The 25,521-nt window shown below is 52.8% G+C and overlaps 1 protein-coding gene across 1 annotated transcript; it reads left to right on the forward strand.

Moving 5' to 3' along the window:
- Positions 1-777: 777 nt before the first annotated feature.
- Positions 778-17,761, forward strand: LOC140901839 (uncharacterized). Its single transcript, XM_073321267.1, has 2 exons — positions 778-1,227; positions 11,675-17,761. Exons 1-2 carry the CDS (start codon positions 778-780, stop codon positions 13,541-13,543), a joined length of 2,319 nt encoding a protein of 772 aa, XP_073177368.1. The 3' UTR covers positions 13,544-17,761.
- Positions 17,762-25,521: the final 7,760 nt, after the last annotated feature.

Below are 25,521 nucleotides of genomic sequence, written 5' to 3' on the forward strand. Positions count from 1 at the left end.
TTGGACTGTATGAACTAGCATGGTTTGTGAAGTTATGAAGTATTTCTATATGTGTGTTACTGAAATAGGTTGTGAAGTTGGGAACACCCACAATCAGCCTTTCAGTTACAACAAAGGAGTAGCCATCAATAGCCAGACAGCGTTAATGGCTCATCAACACCCCTCAAAAAAAGAATCCGCTATCCCAGAGACCCCTTAGAGAAGGCACATATGCAATGGAGACTGCTTGACCAATGGGGACTGCCTGATCCCCACTTCACAGTGAAGATCTTTCCAGCAAGCTGAAGAAGTATAAAAGAGGGTGTGACTGGGGTCCAGGGGGGGGTCACCCTGAGATTGCTTAATTGCAAATTGCAAAGAATGTGGCAGAGAATCCCCAGAACTGATGGTTATTGCCAGCAACAAAAACAGCTTCCCCAATGCTTTACTGGTTACCCAGCAGGCAAAAATACAGTTCCTTTAAAGCAACCCAGCCCTGGGCGTCCACCCACACAGCCAAGTCAGATATGATGAGGATTATTGAAAATCTGGTTCATCATATAAAAAGCTGTGCCAAGGCTAAAGGCTGGGACACCTTACCTCCCAGGTCAGTGACTATTTCAGCTCTTGCCCTAGCGCCCGCAGCCAACCCCCGTGAACTAAACGACGATGGATGACAAAGACTCGGGAGAGAGCACTGCTTAAAAGACCAGGGTCCAGGCAGGCTTGACTAGAGACCCGAGCTCAGCTCCCCAGCAGCGATGCTGCGCTTCAGGGCTGCCCTGCGTCCCTTTCAGGATGAGTCCCTCCGCTCATAAGGCCCCAGTGCCCCAATATTCCGCCTCGGGGCGGTCCCGAGGGGGCAGGAGGCCGCGACCCCCCGAAGCTTTTGATCTGGCGACTGGGAGCGGCGGCCGTTTGCCGGCACCAGACAGACACCGGCGATCGCTGAGCCGCGGCGCAGGCGCAGGGGGCTCGGGGCCCTCGGCCCTCGACGGGGCGGTCACTGCGCATGTGCACAGCCGGCCCCCAGCGAGTCTAGCTCCGAGCAAAAGCGGGGCCGAAGCTCCGGCCGCCTCCTTGGCGCCGGAAGTGGGGCTGCCCCTAGTCACGTGGGCTCGGGTGCCGCCGCTCGGAAGTGTTGCTGGGGGGAAGGGCTGGTTGAGCGGTCGGCGGAGCGGGGGAGTCGTTTTGCTGAAACACCGGCCGGATGTGAAGGGTAGAAGGGAGCGAGCTGGTGGTGGCCCGGTGAGTTCCCTGACCGCCCGCCCGGGGATAAACACCCCTCCCCGGGAGAGAATGTGATCGTCCGCGCCTCATACACAGAGCGGGGCGGACGAGACCATCTATGCGCCCGGGGAGGATCGGGGAGACCAGGGGGAGGATGGACTTGCGGATGGGGGAGACCATTATGTGGGGAGGATTATGATGTGTTGAGAGTGATTGGGGCGGGGAGTGGATGGAGACGGGGGATACTATTGTGTGCACCCTGAGGGGGGAGGGGATGTGGTTGCACATGGGGGGGAGACCATTGTGCGAGGGGGGGGAGGCAGGAAGGGGATGGGGGGAGACCATCTTGTGCACCTGGTGGGGATGGGGTAGCAGATGAGGGATACTAATGTGGGGGGGCAGGGAGGAGATGGGGGAGACCATTGTATGAACCCTGTGGAGTGGGTGTGGATGGGGCAGGAAGACCACTCTGTGCGTGCCCTGTGGGGAGTCCTAGATCCCGAGGTAGAAGGGACCCTTCCCGTAAGCTAGCACGGCCCAGAGAACTGCCCCACACTGATCCCCGGGGCAGAGCTCTTACGAAAACATCCTGTCCGGGTTCAGAAATGGCAAGTGATGGAGAATCCGCCACGACTCCAGGCACCTTCTTCCAATGATTCGTCACCTTCCCCATTGTACAGTTATGCCTTATTGCCAGACTGAATTTGTCTGGCTTCAGCTTCCAGCCGTTGGGTCATGTTCGAGCTTTCTCCCCTAGACTGAAGAGCATGTTGTTAAATATTTGTTCCCCATGTCGGTTCCCATTTTAAAACAAAACAAAAGTCCTTGAGCCCACTCTTCTCTCAATTCCTTTCCTCCAGTTCCATCCGAGACCCTCTCCAATCTGGCTTCCACTCCCAACGCTACATTGGCGCAGCTGTCACCAAAATCTCCAGTGACCTGTCCCTAGCCAAATCTCAGAGTCACTGCTCCATCCTCATCCTTCTCCAGCCAGCCACCAACCTTTGATGCAGTTGACCATGCTATTTTTCTTGCAGTCTAGTCCTCCTTGGGCTTCTGTGACTCTGTCCTCTCCTGGTTCTCCTCCTACCTCTCTAATCACTCCTTCACCATGTCCTTCGGAGAATCCTCCTCATTCCCCCTCCAACTTCTGTAGGGTGTGACAAATGTGGGAATTTTGCTAATATCTGTATGATTTGTATGTGTGCCTCAGTTTCTCTCCGTGTTTTGCATTGCTGTGGATGGAATGTAAAGGGTTAAAAAGCTGCTTTAGGGACAGAGCAGGAGACATGACATAAGACATTGGGTCAGGTAACTATTCATAGAATCACAGAATGTCAGGGTTGGCAGGGACCTCAGGAGGTCATCTAGTCCAACCCCATGCTCAAAGCAGGACCAATCACCAACTAAATAATCCCAGCCAGGGCTTTGTCAAGCTTGACCTTAAAAACGTCAAAGGAAGGAGATTCCACCACCTTCCTAGGTAACGCATTCCAGTGCTTCACCAGCCTCCTAGTGAAAAAGTTTTTCCTAATATCCAACTTAAACCTCCCCCACTGCAACTTGAGACCATTACTCCCTGTTCTGTCATCTGCTACCACTGAGAACAGTCTAGAGCCATCCTCTTTGGAACCCCCTTTCAGGTAGTTGAAAGCAGCTATCAAATCCCCCCTCATTCTTCTCTTCTGCAGACTAAACAATCCCAGTTCCCTCAGCCTCTCCTCATAAGTCATGTGTTCCAGTCCCCTAATCATTTTTGTTGCCCTCCGCTGGACTCTCTCCAATTTATCCACATCCTTCTTGCAGTGTGGGGCCCAAAACTGGACACAGTACTCCAGATGAGGCCTCACCAATGCCGAATAGAGGGGAAAGATCACCTCCCGCGATCTGCTGGCAATGCCCCAACTTATACAGCCCAAAATGCCGTTAGCCTTCTTGGCAACAAGGGCACACTGTAGACTCATATCCAGCTTCTCATCCACTGTAACCCCTAGGTCTTTTTCTGCAGAACTGCTGCTGAGCCATTCGGTCCTTAGTCTGTAGCAGTACCTGGGATTCTTCCATCCTAAGTGCAGGACTCTGCACTTGTCCTTGTTGAATCTCATCAGATTTCTTTGGCCCAATCCTCTAATTTGTCTAGGTCCCTCTGTATCCTGACCCTACCCTCCAGTGTATGTACCACTCCTCCCAGTTTAGTGTCATCTGCAAACTTGCTGAGGGTGCAATCCACACCATCCTCCAGATCATTTATGAAGATATTGAACAAAACTGGCCCCAGAACTGACCCTTGGGGCACTCCACTTGATACCGGCTGCCAACTAGACATGGAGCCATTGATCACTACCTGTTGAGCCCGATGACTAGCCAGCTTTCTATCCACCTTATAGTCCATTCATCCAGCCCATACTTCTTTAACTTGCTGGCAAGAATACTGTGGGAGACTGTATCACAGGCTTTGCTAAAATCAAGGAATAACACGTCCACCGCTTTTCCCCTCATCCACAGAGCCAGTTATCTCATCATAGAAGGCAATTAGATTAGTCAGGCATGACTTGCCCTTGGTGAATCCATGCTGACTGTTCCTGATCACTTTCCTCTCCTCTAAGTGCTTCAGAATTGATTTCTTGAGGAGCTGCTCCGTGATTTTTCCAGGGACTGAGGTGAGGCTGACTGGCCTGTAGTTCCCCAGATCCTCCTCCTTCCCTTTTTTAAAGAACGGCACTACATTAGCCTTTTTCCTGTCATCCGGGACCTCCCCCGATCGCCATGAGTTTTCAAAGATAATGGCCAATGGCTCTGCAATCACATTGGCCAACTCCTTTAGCACTCTCTGATGCAGCACGTCCGGCCCCATGGACTTGTGCTCGTCCAGCTTTTCTAAATAGTCCCGAACCACTTCTTTCTCCACAGAGGGCTGGTCACCTCCTCCCCATGCTGTGCTGCCCAGTGCAGCAGTCTGGGAGCTGACCTGGTTCGTGAAGCCAGAGGCAAAAAAAGCATTGAGTACTTTAGCATTTTCCACATCCTCTGTCACTAGGTTGCCTCCCTCATTCAGTAAGGGGCCCACACTTTCCTTGACTTTCTTCTTGTTGCTAACATACCTGAAGAAACCCTTCTTGTTATTCTTAACATTTCTTGCTAGCTGCAACTCCAAGTGTGATTTGGCCTTCCTGATTTCACTCCTGCATGCCCGAGCAATATTTTTATACTCCTCCCTGGTCATTTGTCCAATCTTCCCCTTCTTGTAAGCTTCTTTTTTGTGTTTAAGATCAGCAAGGATTTCACTGTTAAGCCAAGCTGTCGCCTCCCATATTTACTATCCTTTCTACACATCAGGATGGTTTGTTCCTGTAACCTCAATAAAGATTCTTTAAAATACAGCCAGCTCTCGTGGACTCCTTTCCCCCTCATGTTATTCTCCCAGGGGATCCTGCTTACCAGTTTCCTGAGGGAGTCAAAGTCTGCTTTTCTGAAGTCCAGGGTCCGTATTCTTCTTCTTTTTCCGAGTCAGGATCCTGAGCTCGACCATCTCATGGTCACTACCTCCCAGGTTCCCCTCCACTTTTGCTTCCCCTACTAATTGCCTGGGATGGTATCTATGGGTTGTTAAAGGACTAGCTGAAACCAACCCAGACCAATGGAGCATCCTGAAAAACAATGGAAACCCGAATGGCAGGGACTTTCATGCCTAGCAACCAACAGCCAAAAGGAAGGAAGCAGACCAAAGAAAGACCCTGAGCTGGAGAACAAAGGGGGAGGTATAAGGTGGCTATGTTAAGAGCTGGTCTTTGGAAAGAAACAGATGCTGTCACCTGAGACAGACGGACAAAGAGACAGCCAAAATGGATTCTAGCAGCTTGACTGGGTGGAGCCCTGGCCTTGGCCAGTCTGAACTCTGTCTTCGCCTTTGCTTCTCTGTGCTAACCTAAGGACTGCCCTGCTGTGTTCCAGTTGGCTAATAAACCCTGCTCTGTTTTGAAAGGTGTCAGTGGAAATCCTTGATGAGGTGCATTGATCCCTGAAGAGGGCAGAAAGTCTCTGAACAGGAGTCTGTCTCAGTGAGACTTGTTGGGCAGAGCTCACAGGGTGAAGCAGGAGGGCTGGAGCCCAGAGTCTGAGGCTTTGAGGCATTGAAGCCGTGTGGCCTACCCTTAAGGATGAGTGAGACCCCTTGGGGGTCTGGCACACTGATGGTGTTCCTGCAAGGGGCTGTTCAGAATCTGGGGTATAGCACAGATCCCACAGGCCTGGGACGCTTGGTGGGAGCCGTAGGATACTGAATGCACCAATAATTTTTTGCAGTAAGTGACTTGCAGCAATAAAAACAAGATTAGTCAAAAGAAAAGGCAAGACAGTGGTGTATATCTACCTCCCTTAGAAGAGCTGTGTAGGGAAAGAGAGTTAAATGTTGGGAGGTTAAACAAGGCCCAGCTCATTGCCTGTCTGGAGAAGAGTGATCGAGCCAGGGTCCAGGCCCAGGTGGAGTCCTGAGAGAGTCTGAGGGCAACAGAGGCAGTAGCAGGGTGTCTTTACGACCTGACTCCCCATCGCCAGAGTTGGAACAGTGCAAGTTGGAGCTGGAAGTGAGAAAGCTTCAGCTAAAGGAACAGACACTAAAGGACCATGAAAAGGAGTGAGCTGATTGATAGAAACAGTACAAACATGAGAAGGAACAGCTCCAACATGAACTGGCTAGGGAGAAGTGAAGGAGCACAAGGTCCCATACGAGGGTAGGTGGGGAGAGACCATGGGAAGCCAGTTCCGCAAGGAGTCTAGGTACCAAATTGCTCCAGTTTATTGGGAGGTGGGATATAGATACCATTGAAAAGGCTTGCAATTTGAACTTGGTTGACTCTGTGGACTGGCTTCACTGCCTCACCCTGTTACCTGGTCCCAAAGCTATAAGAGGCATATAGCCAGATGGGTGGAGTTGACACTGGGGGCTTTGTTGCTTACATTTGAATCGACACCTGGAGCTTCTAGGAAAAGGTTTCAGTGTGCACAAAAGACCCAGGGTGTGACGTATTTGGAAGCCACTACCCTGATGGGAGAATCTCTCTACAAATGGGGTAAAAAGGTGCAGGTATCAAAAAAGATATTAGAATTGGAAAAAGTGCAGAGAAGGGCATCAAAAATGATGAGGGGTTTGAAACAACTTCCATATGAGGAGAGATTAAAAAGACAAACTGTTCAGCTTAGAACACAGACAACTACTGGGGGTAATGACAGAGGTCTCTAAAATCACGACTGGTGTGAAGGAAGTGTTATTTCCCCCTTCACGTAACACAAGAAGCAGGGGTCTCCTGATGAAATTAATAGGCAGGAGGTTTAAAACAAACATAAGGAAGAACTTCTTCACACAGTGCACAGTAAGTCTGTGCAACTCGTCGCCAAGGGATGTTCTGAAGGCCAAAAATATAACTGGGTTTGAAAAAGAATTAGAGAAATTGATGGAGGATAGGTCTATCAATGGCTGTTAGCCAAGGTGGTCAGAGACACAACTCCATCCTCTGGGTGTCCCTAAACCTCTCACTTCCAGAAGCTGGGACTGGATGACAAAGGGCAAATTAATCAATAATTGTCCTGTTCTGTTCATTCCCTCTAAAGCCTCTGGCAGTGGGCATTGTCAGAAAAAAGGATACTGGGCTAGACAGACCATTGATCTGACCCAGTTTGGTTGTTCTTACATCACTACGCTGGAGGATTTATATAACCTATAGGGTTGAAACAACTCTGTGGGATCTGTCCCCATGAGCTTAAAATGTGGTCAGTGAACATTGTAGCGCAGTCCAACTGGGTGATGAGTTTGTGGATGGTAGGGCCCAGTGGTGAGGAGAACACTAAGGCCCAGGTTGGGTACCTAGAAGGGGGGGTCATCACACAGTTGACCCAGAAGTGGGATTTGAGTTAACCCAAACCAAGGGAGACCGCCAATGTGGGTTGAGCATCTCCAAGAGATCCCAAAGACCTGTGGTATGATATCTATGGATATTGCCCAAGGCTTGATGAAATGAGGTTTAAACAGAACTCTTGAAAGGTTAACTTGGTGAAAGCCAACCTTCCCAAGCCTGTGTGTACACCCAATGGGGGAGACCTGTGTGTGTGTTCGCATGCTCTATGGCACGGGGATGGGGGAGACCATTGTGTATGAATGCACCCTATTGGGGAAACCTGTGTGTGTGTGCTCTATGGTGTGGGGATGGGGGAGACCATTGTATGAATGCACCAGATGGGGGAGACCATTGTGTGTGTGCGCTCTATGGGATGGAGATGGGGGAGACCATTGTCTGTGAATATACCCTATGGGGGAGACCAGTGTGTGTGTGTCCTATGTGGGGGCATGGGATGGGGATAGGGGAGACCATAGTGTGCACCCTTTGAGAAGGAAGAAACCACTGTGTGCACCCTATAGGGGGTGGATCAGCCTTCTGTGCATTGGGGCAGAGTCCGTGTAGACCTGTGAATTGCTTCAGGCACCTCATGTCACTGTTCTTGATGTCACTGCTGCATGTCGGTTGCCTGCCCATCAGGGTGACCACCTGTGCCCCTCAGCTCAGCGAGGATAGCTAGCTGGCACATGGAGGTTCTTTTCTGGCTACAACCATGATCCTGGCTTGCAGGGGACTGGCCCAAACCAAACTGTGGGGGTGACTTGTGTCCAGTAGGGGCATCCATGGGGCCTTAGGCACCAGTTTAACTGAACCGGTTTGCAGTGGTAGTGCTGATGTGCAGAAGTATGCAGTTCAGACAGACACGTCCCTTACTTGAGGATTTATTAGAGGATACTCTCTATTCCAGTAGAGAGGTGAGGATAGAAGTTGATAAATACAGGTATGAACCAAAGAGAAACAGTCAAACAAAAGAGTCCTATTCAATTACTATATGTAATTTTATATATTACTATATATAAAAACTATATGTATACCCCAAATAATAGTTTAAAGAGAACAGTAAGAGGACCAAAAAATGCCACCATGGCTAAACAACAGAGTAAAAGAGAGAGTTAGAGGCAACAAAGATGTCTTTTTAAAAATTGGAAGTCAAATCCTACTGAGGAAAATATAAAGGAGTATAAATTCTGGCAAGTTGAGTGTAAAAGTATAATGAGGCAGGCCAAAAAATAATTTGAAGAGCAGCTAACAAAAGACAGCAACTAACAGCAAAAAGGAAATTGTAAGTACATCAGAAGCAGGAAGCCTGTCAAATAATCATTGGGGCTTCTGGATGATCAAGGTGCTAAAGGAGTATTCAAGGAAATAGAGGTTGTTGTGGAGAAGCTAAATTAATTCTTTGCATCAGTCTTCACTGCAGAGGATGTGAGGGAGATTCCCACACCTGAATCATTCTTTTTAGGTGAGAAATCTGAAGAACTGTCCCAGATTGAGGTGTCGATAGAGGAGGTTTTGGAACAAATTGATAAATTACCATCTCCTCCTGAGAATTTCTTATTGTTTATTCAACCAAGAGTTCTGAAAGAACTCAAATATGAAATTGCAGAAATACTAACCGTGGTATGTAACCTATCGCTTAAATCAGCCTACCAGCTGACTAGAGGATAGCCAATGTAATGCTAATTTTTAAAAAAGGCTCCAGAGGCGATCCTGGCAATTATAGGCTGGTAAGCCTGACTCCAGTACCAGATATATTGGTTGAAATTATAGTAAAAAACAGAATTATCAGATTCCTAGTTTGGGAACTGTCACCAAAGCTTTTTAGAATTCTTTGAGGGAGTTAACAAATGTGCACATGGGTGATCCAGTGGATATTGTGTACTTGGACTTTCAGAAAGCCTTTGACAAGGTCCCTCACCAAAGGCTCTTAAGCAAAGTAAGCAGTTTTGGGATAAGCGGGAAGGTCCTCTCATGGATCAGTAACTGGTTAAAAGATGGGAAACAAAGGGTAGGAATAAATGGTCAGTTTTCACAGTGGAGAGAGGAAAATAGCAGCGAGAGGAAAATAGCAGATCTGTATTGGGACCAGTGCTGTTCAACATATTCATAAATGATCTGGAAAAAGGGATAAACAGTGAGGTGGTAAAGATTCCAGATGATACAAAATTACTCAAGATAGTTAAGTCCAAAGCTGACTCTGAAGAGTTACAGAGGGATCTCACAAAATGAGGTGACCGGGCAACAAAATGGCAGATGAAATTCAGTGTTGATAAATGCAAAGTAATACACATTGTAAAACTTAATCCTGACAATACATACAAAATGATGGGGTCTAAATTAGCTGTTACCACTCAAGAAAGAGATCTCTGAAAACATCCACTCAGTGTATAGCAGCAGTCAAAAAAGCTGACAGTGTTATGAATCATTAGGCAAGGATAGGTAATAAGACAGAAAATACCATAATGCCTCTGTATAAATCCATGGTATGCCCACACCTTGAATACTGCATGCGGTTCTGATTGCCCCATCTCAAAAAAAGCTATTTTAGAATTGGAAGAGATACAGAGAAGGGTAACACAAAGATTGCACGTATGTAACCGCTTCCTTTTAGGGGAGATTAAAAAAACTGGAAATGGTCAGCTTAGAAACGAGATAACGAAGGGGAGATGCAATAGACGTTTGTAAAATCATGACTGGTGTGGAGAAAGTGAATGGGCAAGTGTTATTTACCCCTTCACATAACACAAGAACTAGGGGTCACCCAATGTAATGAATGTTTAAAACAATCATAGGGAAGTACTTTTCATGCAATGCACAGTCAGCCTCTGGAACTCATTGCCAGGGGATGTTATGAATGCCAAAAGTATAACTGGGTTCAAAAATAAATTAGAGAAACTTGATGGAGGATAGGTCCATCAATGGCTATTATCCAACATGGGCAGGGATGCAACCCCATGCTCAGAGTGTCCCTAAACCTCTGACTGCCATAAACTGGGAGTGGATTACCGGGGATGGATCACTCAAGAATTGCCCTGTTCTGTTCATTCCCTCTGGGGCACCTGGCACTGTCCACTGTCGGAAGGCAGGACACTGGGCTAGATGGACCTTTGGTCGGACCCAGCATGGCCGTTCTTATGGTTGAACAGGCACAACTCTGCGTAGAGACAGGCCCTTGTTGTCCTGGTGCTGCTGAGGAGACCGCAGAGGGGATGGTTGGGACATGGGTGACGCAGATCCATACTGTCATGCTTGGTGTCATGTGAACTGAGCCTGGCCCTGAAATGCTTTAACAGGATCCTTTCCTGCTGTTGTGGGACCTTTCCGGGGGTGCGGGTGACCCCAGATAGAGGGATGCAGGCCCCCAAGCTCCTGAGCCAGTGGGTGCAGGAGGAGTGGGGTCGGATCCTGCCCTGCACAGGGCTTCGGGTATCTTTTGCCTTTCCCTCAGCGTGGTGCCATGTGAACTTCCTGGCCTCTGCTGGTGAGAGCCAGCCCCTCTGCACTAGCTGGATGTAGTCATGGCAGGACCTTGCCCCTCCCCCACCCCTTTTTCCGCTCCCCTCCCCCTCGAATGCAGAAGCTCACTCTTTCTCTGGCAGCCTTGGGTGTGGGCCCCGCAGGCTCCCGATGTGCTGCCTTGGGCCGCAGGCTCAGCCATATGGCAGGGGGTGATCGTGCTGGGTAAGCTCATTGGGTCCTGCCTGGTCCATGCAGCAGGAGCCAGTGCAGGACAACTCCCTGCTCCCCTGGGCCTGCCCCCCACCCTCAAGAGAGTTGCTGAGGCTGATTGGTCCCACCAGAATGAGCTGGACCCAGACTGCCCCCATGGCCGAGGCCTTCAGTCATTCAGGGCAGAGTGCTAGACCCTGGTGCAGTGACCCTGTCCTGAGAGCCCTGTCCTGGATACTTCCTCTAGGGGACCACGGGGTGGGGACATCCACACACACAGAGGAGGAGTGGGGGCAAGGGAACCTGGAAACCCCTGGGGAGGGAGAGCATCCTGGAGGGAGCATTATATGGATGTGGGCCACACATCATCCTGACCATGCTCTGCATCCCCTCCTGTCCCGCTCCTTGTTCTCTACTCCCATCCCTGTCTGTGTGCTTTCCCAGCTCTCACCCACCTAGCTTTGGTTTTCACCCTCCCGCCCCTGGAACGGTTGTGCCCATGTCTGACCTACTCCATCGCACCCAAGGGGGTGGTAGAACATCATGTGTGGAAAAGGCATAGACCAGGGTAATGGCCGATTTGGGATTGGGGGGAAGGGCCATGCTCTGCACACTCTCCTCCCCAAATCATTCACCATGCACCTCCCTCCCCTCCACGTGTCCAGCTGGTGCAGGTGCTGCCCCGTTCCCTCTCTGCCTCTGGTGAGCTGATTAGCATGGTAACTGCTGCAGGTGAGCCATGGAAAACCCCTTTCTTACTGGGATAGGAGCCTGGAGATTGGGCAGAGAGCTGGGCAGAGGGGGAGGCAGGCCTGCAGGGGTACCGCTAGGGCAGGAGTAGTGGGCCTTGCCAGGGTGAAGGTGGCCGTGCCAGGCTCTTAACTCTCCATCCTGGTCTCTTGCAGAGGAACCTGCCTGGGACGGGGGCTGGCACAGTCATGGAGGATGATCCGGCTTCTTCTGCCAGCAAGGCCCCGTCCCCGCTGAGCTGTATCCGGATGGTCCAGGCGGGCTGGTTGGAGAAGGAGGATGCGGCCTGGGAGCAGAGCAGAAGCGTGCAGGATCCAACGATGATGGGGAGCTCCCCGGGGCAACCCAGGAGTTCTCCCTCTCCTTGCCCACCCAGCCAGTACCAAGGGAGGCATAGCACTGCAACCTGCCGGGACACTGATGGGACAGGCCAGAACCAGAATGGGGGAGAAGAGGAGGTGGTGTCCCCTCTGTGCCGGGAGCCACAGCCCCGCAGGCCGTTCCGGCGGAAGCACCGGCTGTACATGAAGCTGGCCCCTGGCCAGGTCACTGTGTCCCCAAGCCAGGACCGCAGGCAGCCAACGACTGCCGAGGAGCCAGGGCCCTCCCAGGGCAAAAGGCTGCGGCTGCTGCGAGGCCAAGCCAGCAACTTCCGGAGGAAGAAAAGACCCTTGGAGAATGGCCAGGAGGCAGGGCCTGGTGACGTGGGGCCCTCCCTCCCACTCCCCCAGTGCAGTGGGGAGGAGGGGCAGGACCCTGCACCGGAGGGGGAGGAGGAGGGACAGGGCTTGGCATTGAAGCGGGAGGAGGAGGAGGGGCAGGGCCTGGCATTGAAGCGGGAGGAGGAGCAAGAGCAGGGCCTGGCATTGGAGTGGGGGGAGGAGGAGAAGAAGTTTGGCTCCCCCAGGCTGGCTGGGCCTGGCACCGCCCGCCCCAAGCCGGACTTCGTGCAGCTGATAGACGAGCACGGGATCTATTCCACTGCCAAGCTGGTGCTGGGTGGCGCGGCGGGCGAGCTGGACGAGGGGGTGGTGCTGCCACCACACCTGAGGCGGGCAGGCCCCCAGCTGGAGATCCGGGAGGTGATCGTGGACGACAAGCCCTTTGCGTGCGGCGTGTGCGAGAAGACCTTCAAGCGGGCCTGGGAGCTGTTCAGCCACGAGGTGGTGCACAACGAGGAGCGGCCCTTCCACTGCGACCTCTGCGAGGCCTCCTTCAAGCGCCACTCGGACTTCAAGAGCCACCGCCTGGTGCACACCGAGGAGCGGCCTTTCCACTGCGAGATGTGCGGCAAGAAGTTCAAGCGCTCGTCCAACCTCCAGGAGCACCGGCGCATTCACACCGGCGAGCGCCCCTACCAGTGCGCCTGCTGCGACAAGAGCTTCAAGACGCCCTACGAGCTGCAGCGCCACATGCTTACCCACTGCACTGAGAAGCCCTTCAAATGCGGCGACTGCGGGAAGGACTTCCCCACCTCCAACTCGCTGCTGCTGCACCAGCGCCAGCACTGCGACGACAAGCCCCACGTCTGCGGCGTCTGCGGCAAGAAGTTCACCTACGGCCACAGCCTCAAGGTGCACGAGCGGGTACACACCGGTGACCGGCCCTTCGTCTGCCCCATCTGCGGCAAGGGCTTCAAGCAGTCCAACGCCCTCTCCTCGCACGAGCGGGTGCACACCGGCGAGCGCCCCTTCGTCTGCAAGACCTGCGGCAAGGCCTTCAAGCAGTCGTCCTACCTGGTGATCCACGAGCGCTCGCACACGGGCGAGCGGCCCTACAAGTGCGAGGTGTGCCAGAAGGCCTTCGCCCGGCCCTCCCTGCTGCTGCAGCACCACCGGGTGCACAGCGAGGAGCGCCCCTACAAGTGCAGCTTCTGTGACAAGTTCTTCAAGGACCTGGCCTATCTGACGGTGCATGAGAAAGTGCACACGGGCGAGACCCCCTACAAGTGCAGCGTCTGCGACAAGGGCTTCGCCCACCCCTCCAACTTGCTGCAGCACCAGCGTGTGCACCGTGACGGCTGACCCGACTCTTGCTCCAACGTGCCCCGCCAGGGAGTGCAGCCCAGGCTACGTGCAGCTCCCAGTGGGTGCCGCCCTGGCTGGGCCCTCATGGGAGACAGCTGCCAGCGGGCACTGTGCCAGCCAGGGGGCCCATGGAGACTACATCTCCCAGTGTGCACTGCAGTCCCTCGTGTGTCAGGGTGAAGCAGTGCATGCTGGGAGGAGCATTTCAGCTAGCCACACCCCCTCACGATAAGGGGCGATGAAAGCTCCTATGTGCGCATCGGGTATGGGCTATAGGTCTGCGGAGGGCTGGGTTGCCCTGGCCTGAGTCACTGCTTTGCTCCAGGGCCTGGTGACCCTTCTCTGGGCATTCCCTGGAGCTCGGGGAAAGGGAAGAATGGTTGGCTCCTCAGCGTCATGTCCCCTGGGAGGGGTTTGCTTCATGCCTGTCATGGGGGCTGGGCTGGAGAGGGAGAAGTCAGGTCGGACAGCAGGGAAAAGCCCCCTGAGCTCTACCCGTCTGCTCAGCAGGGCAACGCTAGATCCAGCTGGGGGGAGCTCCCCCTCCCCACAGGGAGCTGCAGTTTGGTGAATACTGAGCAGGGGACCAGACTGTCTCCTCTGTGCTCCCTGGCTAGGAAGGGGTTTGTGAGCCCCACCTCTGTGCCATCGCCCCATGGCAGCCTCCCGAGAGGGTCAACAAACAGACTGGGCACAGCCAGGGCGGCCCCTCGCCAGGCCCCTTGGGAATGCTCCATCAGCATCCCTGTGGCCCAGGATTCCTCTCCTTGGATAGCATGGTCCCTGCCAGGGGGTTGTGAGCTGGCAACTCCCCGAGTAGCTGGGAGGGGCTCTCTGGGCTCCTGGATGAGCCCTAGGGGAATGGGAAAACAGGCTCCTTCTCGGTCAGCAACAGAGCTCCCAGCTGCCTCCAGCTGAGCGGAGCTTATGCTCGCTGCACACCTCCGACTCATTCCCCCACTGCAATGGGGAGTCCCATCCACCCGGTTTAGGATGCTGGGTTGCTTTCTTGTGGGAACTGAACCCACAGGGCAAGGGCTGGGTCGCAGCCCCTCCTCTCGTCTGGCACCTGCAGCCCGTAGGCGCTGGGATGTGCATGTGACCAAGTCGCACCCATCGCTCCACAGACAGAAGGGGAGGTAACGGGATCAGCTCAAACCTTTTCCCCCCTCTTGGTGTCACAATAAGAAAACAAGTTACACTAGATCCAGAGCGGGCTCTCTCAGCCTGCACTAAGTGTGAACGCGCCAGAATGGCGTACAATGTGAATTGCAGCCCAGAGCCACTTGCTGCTAGCTGGTGCGAGGACCACCCCGATGTGTTGTCTGCTCTGCTGGGCTGGAGGGCTCCCTTGGGGACTGGTGAGTTGGCACGGGGGAGTTCTCAGCTCTGAGTGCCCCTTTGGAGACACAAGAAGGTACAAAGAGGGGTTGAATGAGGCCCCCCTTGCCGGGCTGGTTCCTGGCCCCTCTGTCCTGGGAAGGCAGGAGTTAAAGATGCCAGTTGTGCCAGACTGCAGAGCTGTGGAGCCGGCGGGAGTTTAGGGGGCCGTGCTAGCTGAGCTAGAGCCTGGCCTCTGGGTGACCCACATGAGCTGAGGGGCGGCTGGCATCGGGCCGTGCCTGCCCAGCACAGCAGCTTGTTCTCATAGGATCCTGCACTGCCTTTTGTTACGGAGCGGCCGGGCCGCCCGTGGACAGTACCTCACCCTGGGGAGGGGCTTTCCTGCGTTGGCACCAGTCCCAGGGAGTGTCACCCTGCTGGAGCTCTGGTCACAGGTGTTCCCATCTGTGCTGAGTTACACCGGGCATGGTGTCAGTCACCTCGGCCCTCCAGCCCCCTTCGTGGCAGGACCTGGCTAGTGAGGACGAGGTTCAGTTGCAGCTGTTGGGTGCTGTTGGCCCCTGAGGGTGGACCCAGAGCCAGCAGGCCTGGCTGTGTGGGGAGTAGGCAGCAGAATGTGTCCCCACCACCTCTGTGCTAGTCCTGAGGGAATGTAGACGGGGCTGTGGGGTCCTTGCCCTTGTGTCACACAGCCCTGTTCTCGGGGATTAGGAGATGTGGAGCCAGTTCCTCAAATGGCCAGTCCTCCTACAGGGACAGCACAGATGGGCCCCCTTTCCTGCACCCATTTAACTCATGCCAACAGATCGCTGGGAGGGGAGTCCCCTGGTTAATGCCTTAGCAGCCTTGTCCCATTTGGGGCTGAGAGAGCTCCTGATCCATCTGCCTCTCCAAGCCTTCTGAGGAGACCCTCAGGGAACCCAGCTCAGGCCCTTTCCTGCCCTTAGCTCTCCCCAGGGCACACAGTGTGTCCCTCACCCCCTGTGAAGTTCCCTTTTAGAACAGGATCAATGAGGCAGGTGCCCCCCCTGCAGTACCCCCTTCTCTGCTCAAATTGGGTGCGTTCCTGTAGCTAAGGCTGCTCAGAGGGACCCTCAAGCAGAGAAAGGGCAAGAATGTGTGAGATGGGACCAGCGGAGCCACGTGTGTAGTAGCAGAAGGGTTTACAGCCTCCCACTCCAGGGGAGCAGGGTGTGGGGTGAGCCAGGTTCTCCTGGGGCTGCTGATTGCGCCCATCAGCCAGCAGTTCTCTCCAGGGCTGCGTTTTGGGGCTGAGTGGGGGGAGGGTTACTGCTAACGTGGGAAGAGCCTGGGGGGCAGTCCAGAACAGGTCACTCCCCAATTCAAAGGGCTGTAGCTGAGGTGAAGACTTGCTCAGACACACAGCTCCTGCAGGGCGGGTGGGAGTCGTGCCAGCCGGTGCTGTGCCTGCGAGGAGATGCCTGCTGGCTCTGGCCACCCAGCAGCAGGGCACCTTGCTGCCCATGGGTCGTGCCATGCAGCAGGGAGCTCGGCGGAGCAGAGGCAGGATCACGTTCGTTACAGTGGTGCCTAGGGCTCTGTCGTGCTGGGCGCTGTATGAACTAAGGGGCAGTCCGGATGTGTCCTGCCGGCCTGCTGCAAGATACCCTGCAAGAGCCCAGTTGCTGGGGTGAGGGGCAGGGAGCTGAGGCAGGTGCAGCTGGCTGGTGGGGTTGTTCCCCCGCAAGGGGCACTGTCCCCATGGGGTTGGCACCACTTAATGGGCGGCCCAGGGATGGATGGATGCTAGGGACAGGTCGGTGAGCTGGGCCCACCTAGAACCTGCTGCGGGGAGGAGTAACTTGCCCTGTTGCTGGCGATGGGATGTTCTCCTGTCGCGCACACACCCCTCCAGCCTCTGTGGGGTGCATACGGGATGTGACCTGGCAGGGGAAGTGGCAGCACTGGGCTCTGCCCCAGGGAGCAGCGGGTAGAGCAAGTCACCCACGCCGTGTCCAGGGAGTTCACCTGACAGCTGCAGCCTGTCGCTGTGTGCTGCATCCCCGTGCTGTGGTGGCCGTGCCCTGCTCCGTGTGGCCTGGTGGGTTGGCACTTGGCAGTGTGCGGCCCATGGTCTGAGGGCACTGTGTTCACGCTGTAGTGGGCATGTTTGGTTCAGCATGTGCCACACCCAATGCGTATAGATTCCAAACACTAATCCCCACCCCTCCGCAGGGGCCGGGCCTGGCTGTTGGGTGCCCAGGCCTTGCCGGGGCTGCCCATCCACAGCTGGTTGGCATCTGCAGGGCCTGGCTGAGGACACTATCCCAGCATGCCCGGGGCCCATGCCTTCCTTCAGGAAGTTGGGGGCAGGGCAGCCAGTGGGCACAGATAATTATTTAAGTGGTCATGGGACATTTCAAGTTCCTGGGCAGGTCCTGCATCGCCTGCAGCCAGGAAGGAGTGTGGGGTGGAGGGAATGGGCCCTGCCTGTGCCAGAAACTCATCCAGTCTCGGGGAGAGTCAGGTGCCTCGTCACTACACCGCTGGGCCTGCCTGCTTCACGGGGCAACTGCCGGGCAGCGTCTCTGGGCTCCGGCTGCTGCTAAGCTCCGCTCTGGTTCCTGTGGACTTACTGCTGTGCCTGCCCATCAGCAGGGGGAGGATGGGGAAGGACCTTTCCCGGAGAAGGTCACACTGGGGGCTAGCAATCCCCTGCACCCAGACTCACCCTGCATCTGTGCTGGCCTGGAGGTGCCTGGCTCCACACTAAACTCCCCAGCACCGTAGCCATGGGACTCTGTGCGTGGACTCTCATTGTCCTGGGTCCCCCTTTTGTATTACTACTGTAGGGAAGGGTGGGGGATCCCCGCTCAGCTCCTCGACACTAATTACAGGACAGTTATTTAACTGTGTCTCTGTGTCATCTCTGCTCTGTGGGCCAGGCCTGATCACAGCTCGCCAGTCGCTCCTGCTATTCCAGGGGGATCTACTGCCACCTGCCCCAGAGCCACTGGTTTTAAATGTGGGCCCAGTTTGGTGCTTGTGGAAGAGGGGCTTGTGGAAGAGGGCAGGGACAGGGGGAGAACGGGCAGGTGTTACCTAATCCACCTCCCAGAGTAATGCTGGTGTCCCAACCCTCAACCCCTGCCTTCCCAGCCCTGAGGTGCCCCTCAATCCTATCCCAGCCCTGGGTCCGTCCCTCCCCAGCTTTGCTGGTGCCCCTCAATCCTGACCCATAGCTCCCTGCTGTCCTAGCCCTCGGCTCCCCTCCCTCCCCCGCCTAGCTCTGCTGGTGCCCCTCAATCCTGACCCATAGCCATCCTCCTCTCCCTCCTGCAGTGCTAGGCCACTCCTGAAAAGCAGGGTGCTGTACAGTGGCTTTGTGACATGCACAAGTGGGCTCCAGCATAAAATGACCCACTTTTATGGCCAAATGCAGAGAGTGGAGCCAGGTCTTGTTTCACAGAAGCGGTGCAAGCTGGAGTGCATCTTTTTGCTCTGTGGGTGGTTGATCTTCTTTGTGTCACAGGTTTCCATGGGGCTCGGCCGAAGGCAGGCCCCCTTATGGCCTGGCTACTGCTTGGAATGGCAACGGTTCTAACCCAAAAGATGCCAACTGTTCCCAACCTTGCCTCTCCGACATCAGTGGAACTGCAGCCTCCCCCCACGGGCATGGGGGGTGGGGTGAGTCTAGGAGCCAGGTTGGTGCTCAGCCTAGTACAACCCTAACGGATATATGTGGCCTAAATCCATCGGACTGGATTATGATCTCAGTTCCTCCAGGGTCAAGCCGGAGTCACCCATTCGCTGCAGGTCTATAGCAGTGCTGGGTTGTATAGGGCCCTCTGCACTAGCCAGTAGACCACATAGAAATGAGCCAGCTGCCCAGATTTTGAGCCTGTTTGCAAGCCATGGTCGGGTGTAAGTAAGTGAGAGCTTCCCCCATCCCAACACCAGGGGGCCATTGGAACTGATGGTCTCACACAGGGCAAAGAAACCCCCCAAGCCTGCACTGAGCATTGCCAGCCCCAGGACTTCAAAAGTCATGATTTGGGTCCCTGAAATAATGGGATTGGCTTAAAAATCATGCAGTTAAAAAACCTGGAATTCTTTTTATTTGCTGTGTCTTCTGAGCCTTTAGTGGTCACATTTTGAAGCTTTTCTTTGCAACCAGGAGGACTACAAACCATTTTTTAAAAATAAAAGCTGGAATTCTGGCTTATGCTCATGGTGCCAGGGGCTCAGGCTTTCAGAAATACACAGAATCCTGCCAGACTCACAATGAGATCCTGAGCGTTGCCAGCACTGACGTGAGTGTGCCCTGATACAGTGATGGTGCCTGAGTCTGCAGCCAGCCTGGCTTTCCAGAGGGGTGTGAACCAGCCCCATTCATCTCAATGGGGTGTTGATTCTGAAGTGTAAGGATGGCAATGCAAGTTGTCAGCGCTGTTCATTGGGGTCCCAGCTGTTCACGTTAGAGGCAGCATACAGCTATTCACTGCTCGAGACAGGTTGCTCTTGGGGGCGGGGGTGCTGAGAAGGGCTGTTGTGCTGCTGGTGGGAAGGGGGATCATGGTGCCCCAGAGGCTTGTACCTGGTGTTTTGTGCCTCAAGTCTGAGCCCGTTTCTGCAGCTGATTGCCCTTGGCGCAGCACGTTCACCAGGGGCCTGTGAGCTGCGGAATTGCTGCCATTATGTGGAGTAGGTCTCTGGCCAGTGCCAAACAGGAACTCAGGCTAGATGATCACAGTGGTCCCTTCTGGCCTTGGGCTATAGGAATTCACTGCCCCCCAAATAATGCTATGGGGGACCCTCAGATGGTGACTCTCCTTAGCTCCATTGAGGGCAAACAGCCCAATTCCTCTCAGCCTTTGGGGTGTGCTGGGAGCCCCTTCCCCATCCATGAAATGCCAGCAAACCAGCTTCCTGAGCTGACAGCAGGGGGCACTCTGGGTTCAAATAACCAACATGCTCTCACAGCTCAGTGTGGCTCAGGGCCCTAGAAGCTGCCTTTAGCCCCTGGCTCTCAGTGGAGACCCCAGGCTGGCTGGCGCTGAGCTGTTTGGGGTAACTCACTTGGAGCACTGACTGAAAAGCTCCTAGCTTGGGACCATTTCTAGACACATCCCCAGACCCTGTGCTGTGCCCCAGAGCTGCCCGTCCAGTTGGGGTGATGCTCATTTTGCTCCTTCTTTCTAAGACAGTATTTTTGCCACCAATTCAGATCCTTATTGGGGTTTCACACCAGCCCCGCCGTGCCCCTCTCTTGGTTACCAATGTGCCATAGAAATAGCACAGGCTGCATCCTCCTCTGGCATGCTGTAGGCATGCTGGGACTTGCAGTTACCTCTCGCACCTGATCAGCCTTGCGTGCCTGTGGGACTATGTTTTGAATTTGGCCCTCTCCAGCGCTGGAGAAAGGCACAGACCCCTGTGCCCAGGGCTCATCTCCTGAAACCATGGGATGACAATTGGATGACATTTTTCAGGCCTTTTGAGTTGGGGAGAAAGGCTTGGAAATGTGACCTGCCTGAGTGTGCAGGGAGCCTGTGACAATAGCTCCCAGAGGTGTGCTCTGTGACACTCGCCGTTCTGGTTGGGCACCAGCAACACCTCCCCAGCAGAGGGCCCGTTGTTCACTGCTGCCTTCCTGTTGTGGCTCTGCTGGGATGGCTCGCAAAGCCCCACCACCCCTCCAGCCCCCAGAGCTCTCTGCTTAGGCATGCAGGGCCTGAACCACACAGGAGGTGTGGCAATTCCCTGACGAACCCAGTGGGGGGACCCTGGCAATTGCCAAGCAATGAGCGGCAGGGCCATGTCCTAGGGGCAGGCCTGTGGGGTGTGCCTAGGGCTCTGTCGCCCCTGCTGGTGTCCTGTGAGCTGGTGCGGATGTGTAGGTTTCATCCCCCCTGCCAATTCAGCCAAGAAGTCTGGAGGTTTAGAGTCAGGCTGGGGGCTCTTGTGCACCAACAACCCCTAGGGAAGCCAGTCCCAGGATATTAGAGGCGTCACTCCCCCCCCCCCCCCCCCGCCATCATGGTACCTCACACTGTGTGTGTCCCCAGCCAGAGCACCTGGCCTGCAGCTCCAAGCCTCCCGCACCCTCCCGTGCAGCAGCATAACCAAGGACCCAGTGGGCAGCTGTGTGTGGCAGGATCTCATTCCCATGTGGGGGCTCTTTCCCATCTGTATTGTTTTACTGCTCAAAAAGAGCAGCTCCAGGACTCTCCCACAGCGCCAGACGATAGCCCCTGGAGGCTGGAACATGCCCTGCTCCCTTCATTACACAGCACAAGTAGTCACAAACACAACCTGGCTAATACCCTTCGGCCCTGTCCCATGCCTAGCCCCACGCCGACCTCTCACTCAGTGCTAGAAATGTACTGAGGGACCGTTCTGTTTAACCCAGGGCGGTTTGAGTCTTCTCCATTTGAAAAAAAATAAAACCTGCCTCTGTTTGTCAAGAAAAGCACAAAAGCAAAGGGAAAAAACTGCAAAACATTTTAATGAGCATCATCATCATCAAAGGAATGCAGATGTGCAATCTCTCTTGATTTAGGCTTTTCACTTCTGTTTCAATTTCTTTTATTGACGTGGGAAAAGCCCAGCCTAGGATCATAAGATTTTAATTTTTTACAACATACAGACAAAATAGCCATTACTAAATACACACACCCTAGCAAATCTCTCTTCGTTTCCATTAATTTTTTGATCAATATTGTGCCTTATAACCTAACAAGCCCCTGCTCTAGTTTTGAGGAGTCTGTCAAACCACTGCACTGCCACTAATTAAACCTTTTTTTATCAGAATCATTTTCCCACCAAAAAATGGGATTTAGTCAAAAATATTTTTGTAGGAAAATGTTCTTTTCAAACTATTATTTGGGATAAAGGTGACAGGATTTTGGACAGCTGAGGAGCGAGCATAACTGGCAGCAATTGGAAATAAAAAAAATAGATTAAAATGCAACATATGCAGACAAACAAAGGGAGCGGGGGGGGGGGGGGAATCTTCATTAAAAGTTGTAGGTGAAAAATGACCAAACTCAAATAGAAAAGGAGTACTTGTGGCACCTTAGAGACTAACCAATTTATTTGAGCATAAGCTTTTGTGAGTTACAGCTCACTTCCACAAGTACTCCTTTTCTTTTTGCGAATACAGACTAACACGGCTGTTACTCTCAAACTCAAACAGTTTGCAAATCTCAGAGTTTGTTCATGAGAAGTTCCCAACCAGACAAAAAGGAGGGAACTTCTTAGGGGAAAAGCAGCCTGAATTCTGCAGCATGTTCAAAGGGATTCAAAAGTTGGGGGACATTTCCTGCTCATCTGAAATGCACCATGGGCCAGTTCAATCATTTGCGGGGATTTATTGCTTAGGTTTCTGAAATAAGGATTTTGGCTCATTAGATGCTAGAGAGTAGGCGGGAGGGGAATCAATTTCTTCAATCAGTATCTTAAAAACAGCTTTGCTGTGGTTGGACATGGTGCCAGAAATTTTAAACTGCCCTAGCTTAACAACAAGAGCTGTTGAATTTCTGCCAAGTTTCTCACTTACGCATGTTCCTTTTGAACCCCATGCTGTATTTCTTCGTACTTTAACTTCAGCACATTTTCCCTGAAGTTCTTTTTGCCTTCAAAGATTTCCAGACCGTACTCAAGTTTGTTCAGGTTGTTGTCGAAGGGGTTGGAAAACATGGCGATAAATGAGAACTTGTCTGACTCATAGGTGAAGATTCCTGCAATCCCCCAAGTGCTGAAGTTCCTTTTCACAAGCACACAGGTCTCCTTGCTTTGGGGGCTGATAGGTGGTGGGACAGGACTGAAGGTGTGACTGCTGTAACAGAAAACGCTGTGGGGAGATAGGTTTCAGAGTAACAGCCGTGTTAGTCTGTATTCGCAAAAAGAAAAGGAGTACTTGTGGCACCTTAGAGACTAACCAATTTATTTGAGCATAAGCTTTCGTGAGCTACAGCTCACTTCATCGGATGCATACTGTGGAAAGTGTGGAAGATCTTTTATACACACAAAGCATGAAAAAATACCTCCCCCCACCCCACTCTCCTGCTGGCAATAGCTTACCTAAAGTGATCACTCTCCTTACAATGTGTATGATAATCAAGTTGGAGCATTTCCAGCACAAATCCAGGTTTTCTCACCCCCTCCCCACAAACACAAACCCTATTACCAGCAGGAGAGTGGGGTGGGGGGAAGTATTTTTTCATGCTTTGTGTGTATAAAAGATCTTCTACACTTTCCACAGTATGCATCCGATGAAGTGAGCTGTAGCTCACGAAAGCTTATGCTCAAATAAATTGGTTAGTCTCTAAGGTGCCACAAGTACTCCTTTTCTTTTTGTGGGGAGATAGGAAATTGACTTGTTATGTTGCACCCTCAGCAGTGGATTACTATAATCACTAGCTGTTAGCAAAGCAGACATGACGTTTGATCGCAGAATGAACAGGCTGATTGTACTCCATGCATGGAGCAGGAAGTTCCATCTCCTTGGGTTAACCCACTTTGGGGCTGCAGCTATGCAGTTCCCCAGCTGTCTTTCCCTGAACAAGAAGTCAGCTTCTAGTGTCTGCGTTTAGCCAGGAATGTCTCACCAGGTCTGGCTGATATTTGTAGATTCAAAGATCTTTTCCCTTAAAAAGTCATTCCCTGTGGACTTTCACTTGAAGACCTTTGCCCTGACACTATCTGGCATTTGCTATGGTAGCACCTGCCCAATATCTTTATTTACACATACCAAAATAGTAAGTAGCAAATATCAAAGTGGCACAATGCATCCTTAACTCTGCTCCTGGTGGAGATGCACAATGCCCTTGACTCTTCTTTATCCTTCCTTTTTTATTGAATCATCTGTTTTCAGGCCCCTGCTGGACGAAGGCCTTCCCTATTTAAGCACCACTTTCTTCAATCTTGCGCCCTTCCCATCCAAGCAGCTCCCCGTCCCACCTACTTTAGAGACACATGGTGGGAGAGGTGAGAGAGGTGATAGAGACAAGCTTTTGAGCTACACAAAATAAAGAGGCTTTGTGAAAAGAAACTAGATGGGAGCTGACGTTTGGGGAAGCTACTGAGAGAAATATACACTGCTCTAGATGTACAGAGAGAGCATCTGGAAATAAGTATTCTGTCAGGTACGGAAATCATAAGTTCACCCCATTTGAGACCCCAGATATGTAAGTAAATCAGAAAATGTCTAGAAAGATGTGATTAGATTTATCTCTGTTTATTTCTTACTGGCTTGTGGACTCCTCTGTGCTAACCCCAAATACTTTTGCTTGTAACCTTTAAGCTGGACCTCAAGAAGGTTAATCTTGATGTTTAATTTTTGTAAGTGGGTTTTTAAAATCTAGCAAAAGCCTAAGTTCCAGATGTATTTTCTTTCTTTTTGTTTTTAATAAAATTTACCTTTTTTAAGAACAGGATTGGGTTTTTGTGTCCTCAGAGGTTTGTGCATATCTTGTTTGATTAGCTGCTGGCAACAGCTGATTTCCTTTGTTTTCTTTCTCAGCTCTTCCCCAGAGGGGTGTGTGAAAGGCTTGAGGGTACCCCACAGGGAGGAATTCCCAAGTCCTTCCTTGGTCCAAAGGGGTTTTTTTCACTTGGGTGGTGGCAGCATCTACCCATCCAAGGTCAGAGAGACGTTTACTACAAGCCTGGAGTGGCTAGTATTAATTCAAAGTGCCAGAGTGGGGAATCTGCCTTGGCAGCTCTCACAGGTTCTGCCTTCACTGCACAGATAATCCTGCCTCTTACCCAGGTTTTAGCCCAAACCCCCACCATCTACACAGAGACCCTCTGACAGGGGGCTGGAACTAGGAGTGCTGGGGCTGTGACAGCACCCCTCAGCTTGAAGTGGTTTCCATCATAGACAGGGTTTACAGTTTGGTTCAATGGCTCTCAGCACCCCCACTATACACATTGTTCCAGTGCCACTGCCCTCTGACCAGGGTTCGCAGGGGCTTTAAGCCCATGCTAGCTGACCCAGGTCAGGAGGGGAGGGGGTTTAGAGCCTGTTTCCAGACTGAACAGTGCCCCGGGGCTGGGCTCCAGACCCAAAACAGCCAGGGGCCAGGTGGAACCGGTGACCTAGGGAGGCTGTGGGATCCCCATCAATGGAGGTTTTTAAGGACAGGTTGGACAAACCCCTGCCAGGGATGGTCTAGACTTATAGGGTCCTGCCTCAGCGTGGAGGATGGGCTAGATGACCTCTCGAGATCCCTTCCAACCCTACATTTCTCTGACATCTGTGACTTGTCTTCACCACCAATTGTTCCGAATAGTTCAGCCAGAAATCTCTGTGGATGCCAAGGAAAGGTAAAGCCCCCTTTGGAATAGTAATAAGCAGCATCAACATTTAGAAGTGAGCATCTGGGGCAAATGCCTGGGGGAGTCGGGGCGGGGGAAGAGGAAAAAGGGGAAAAACCAGACCCAAAACAGCCAGGGGCCAGGCCGAACAGCGCCCTGGGCCGGGCTCCAGACTGAACAGTGCCATTATTGCTGAAATTTGTACTTCCATTTTCCATATTGATATTAACGCCAACAAAAAATCCATTTAGTGAAAGTTGTAGCAGGCACTCAACCAAACCGTACTGGCAGGACACAAGGCATGTGCCTTCCTTTCCACGTCCTTACCGTCATGCTATATGCTGGAT

Source organism: Lepidochelys kempii, chromosome 23, assembly GCF_965140265.1.
Source record: "Lepidochelys kempii isolate rLepKem1 chromosome 23, rLepKem1.hap2, whole genome shotgun sequence".
Classification (NCBI taxonomy): Eukaryota; Metazoa; Chordata; order Testudines; family Cheloniidae; genus Lepidochelys; species Lepidochelys kempii.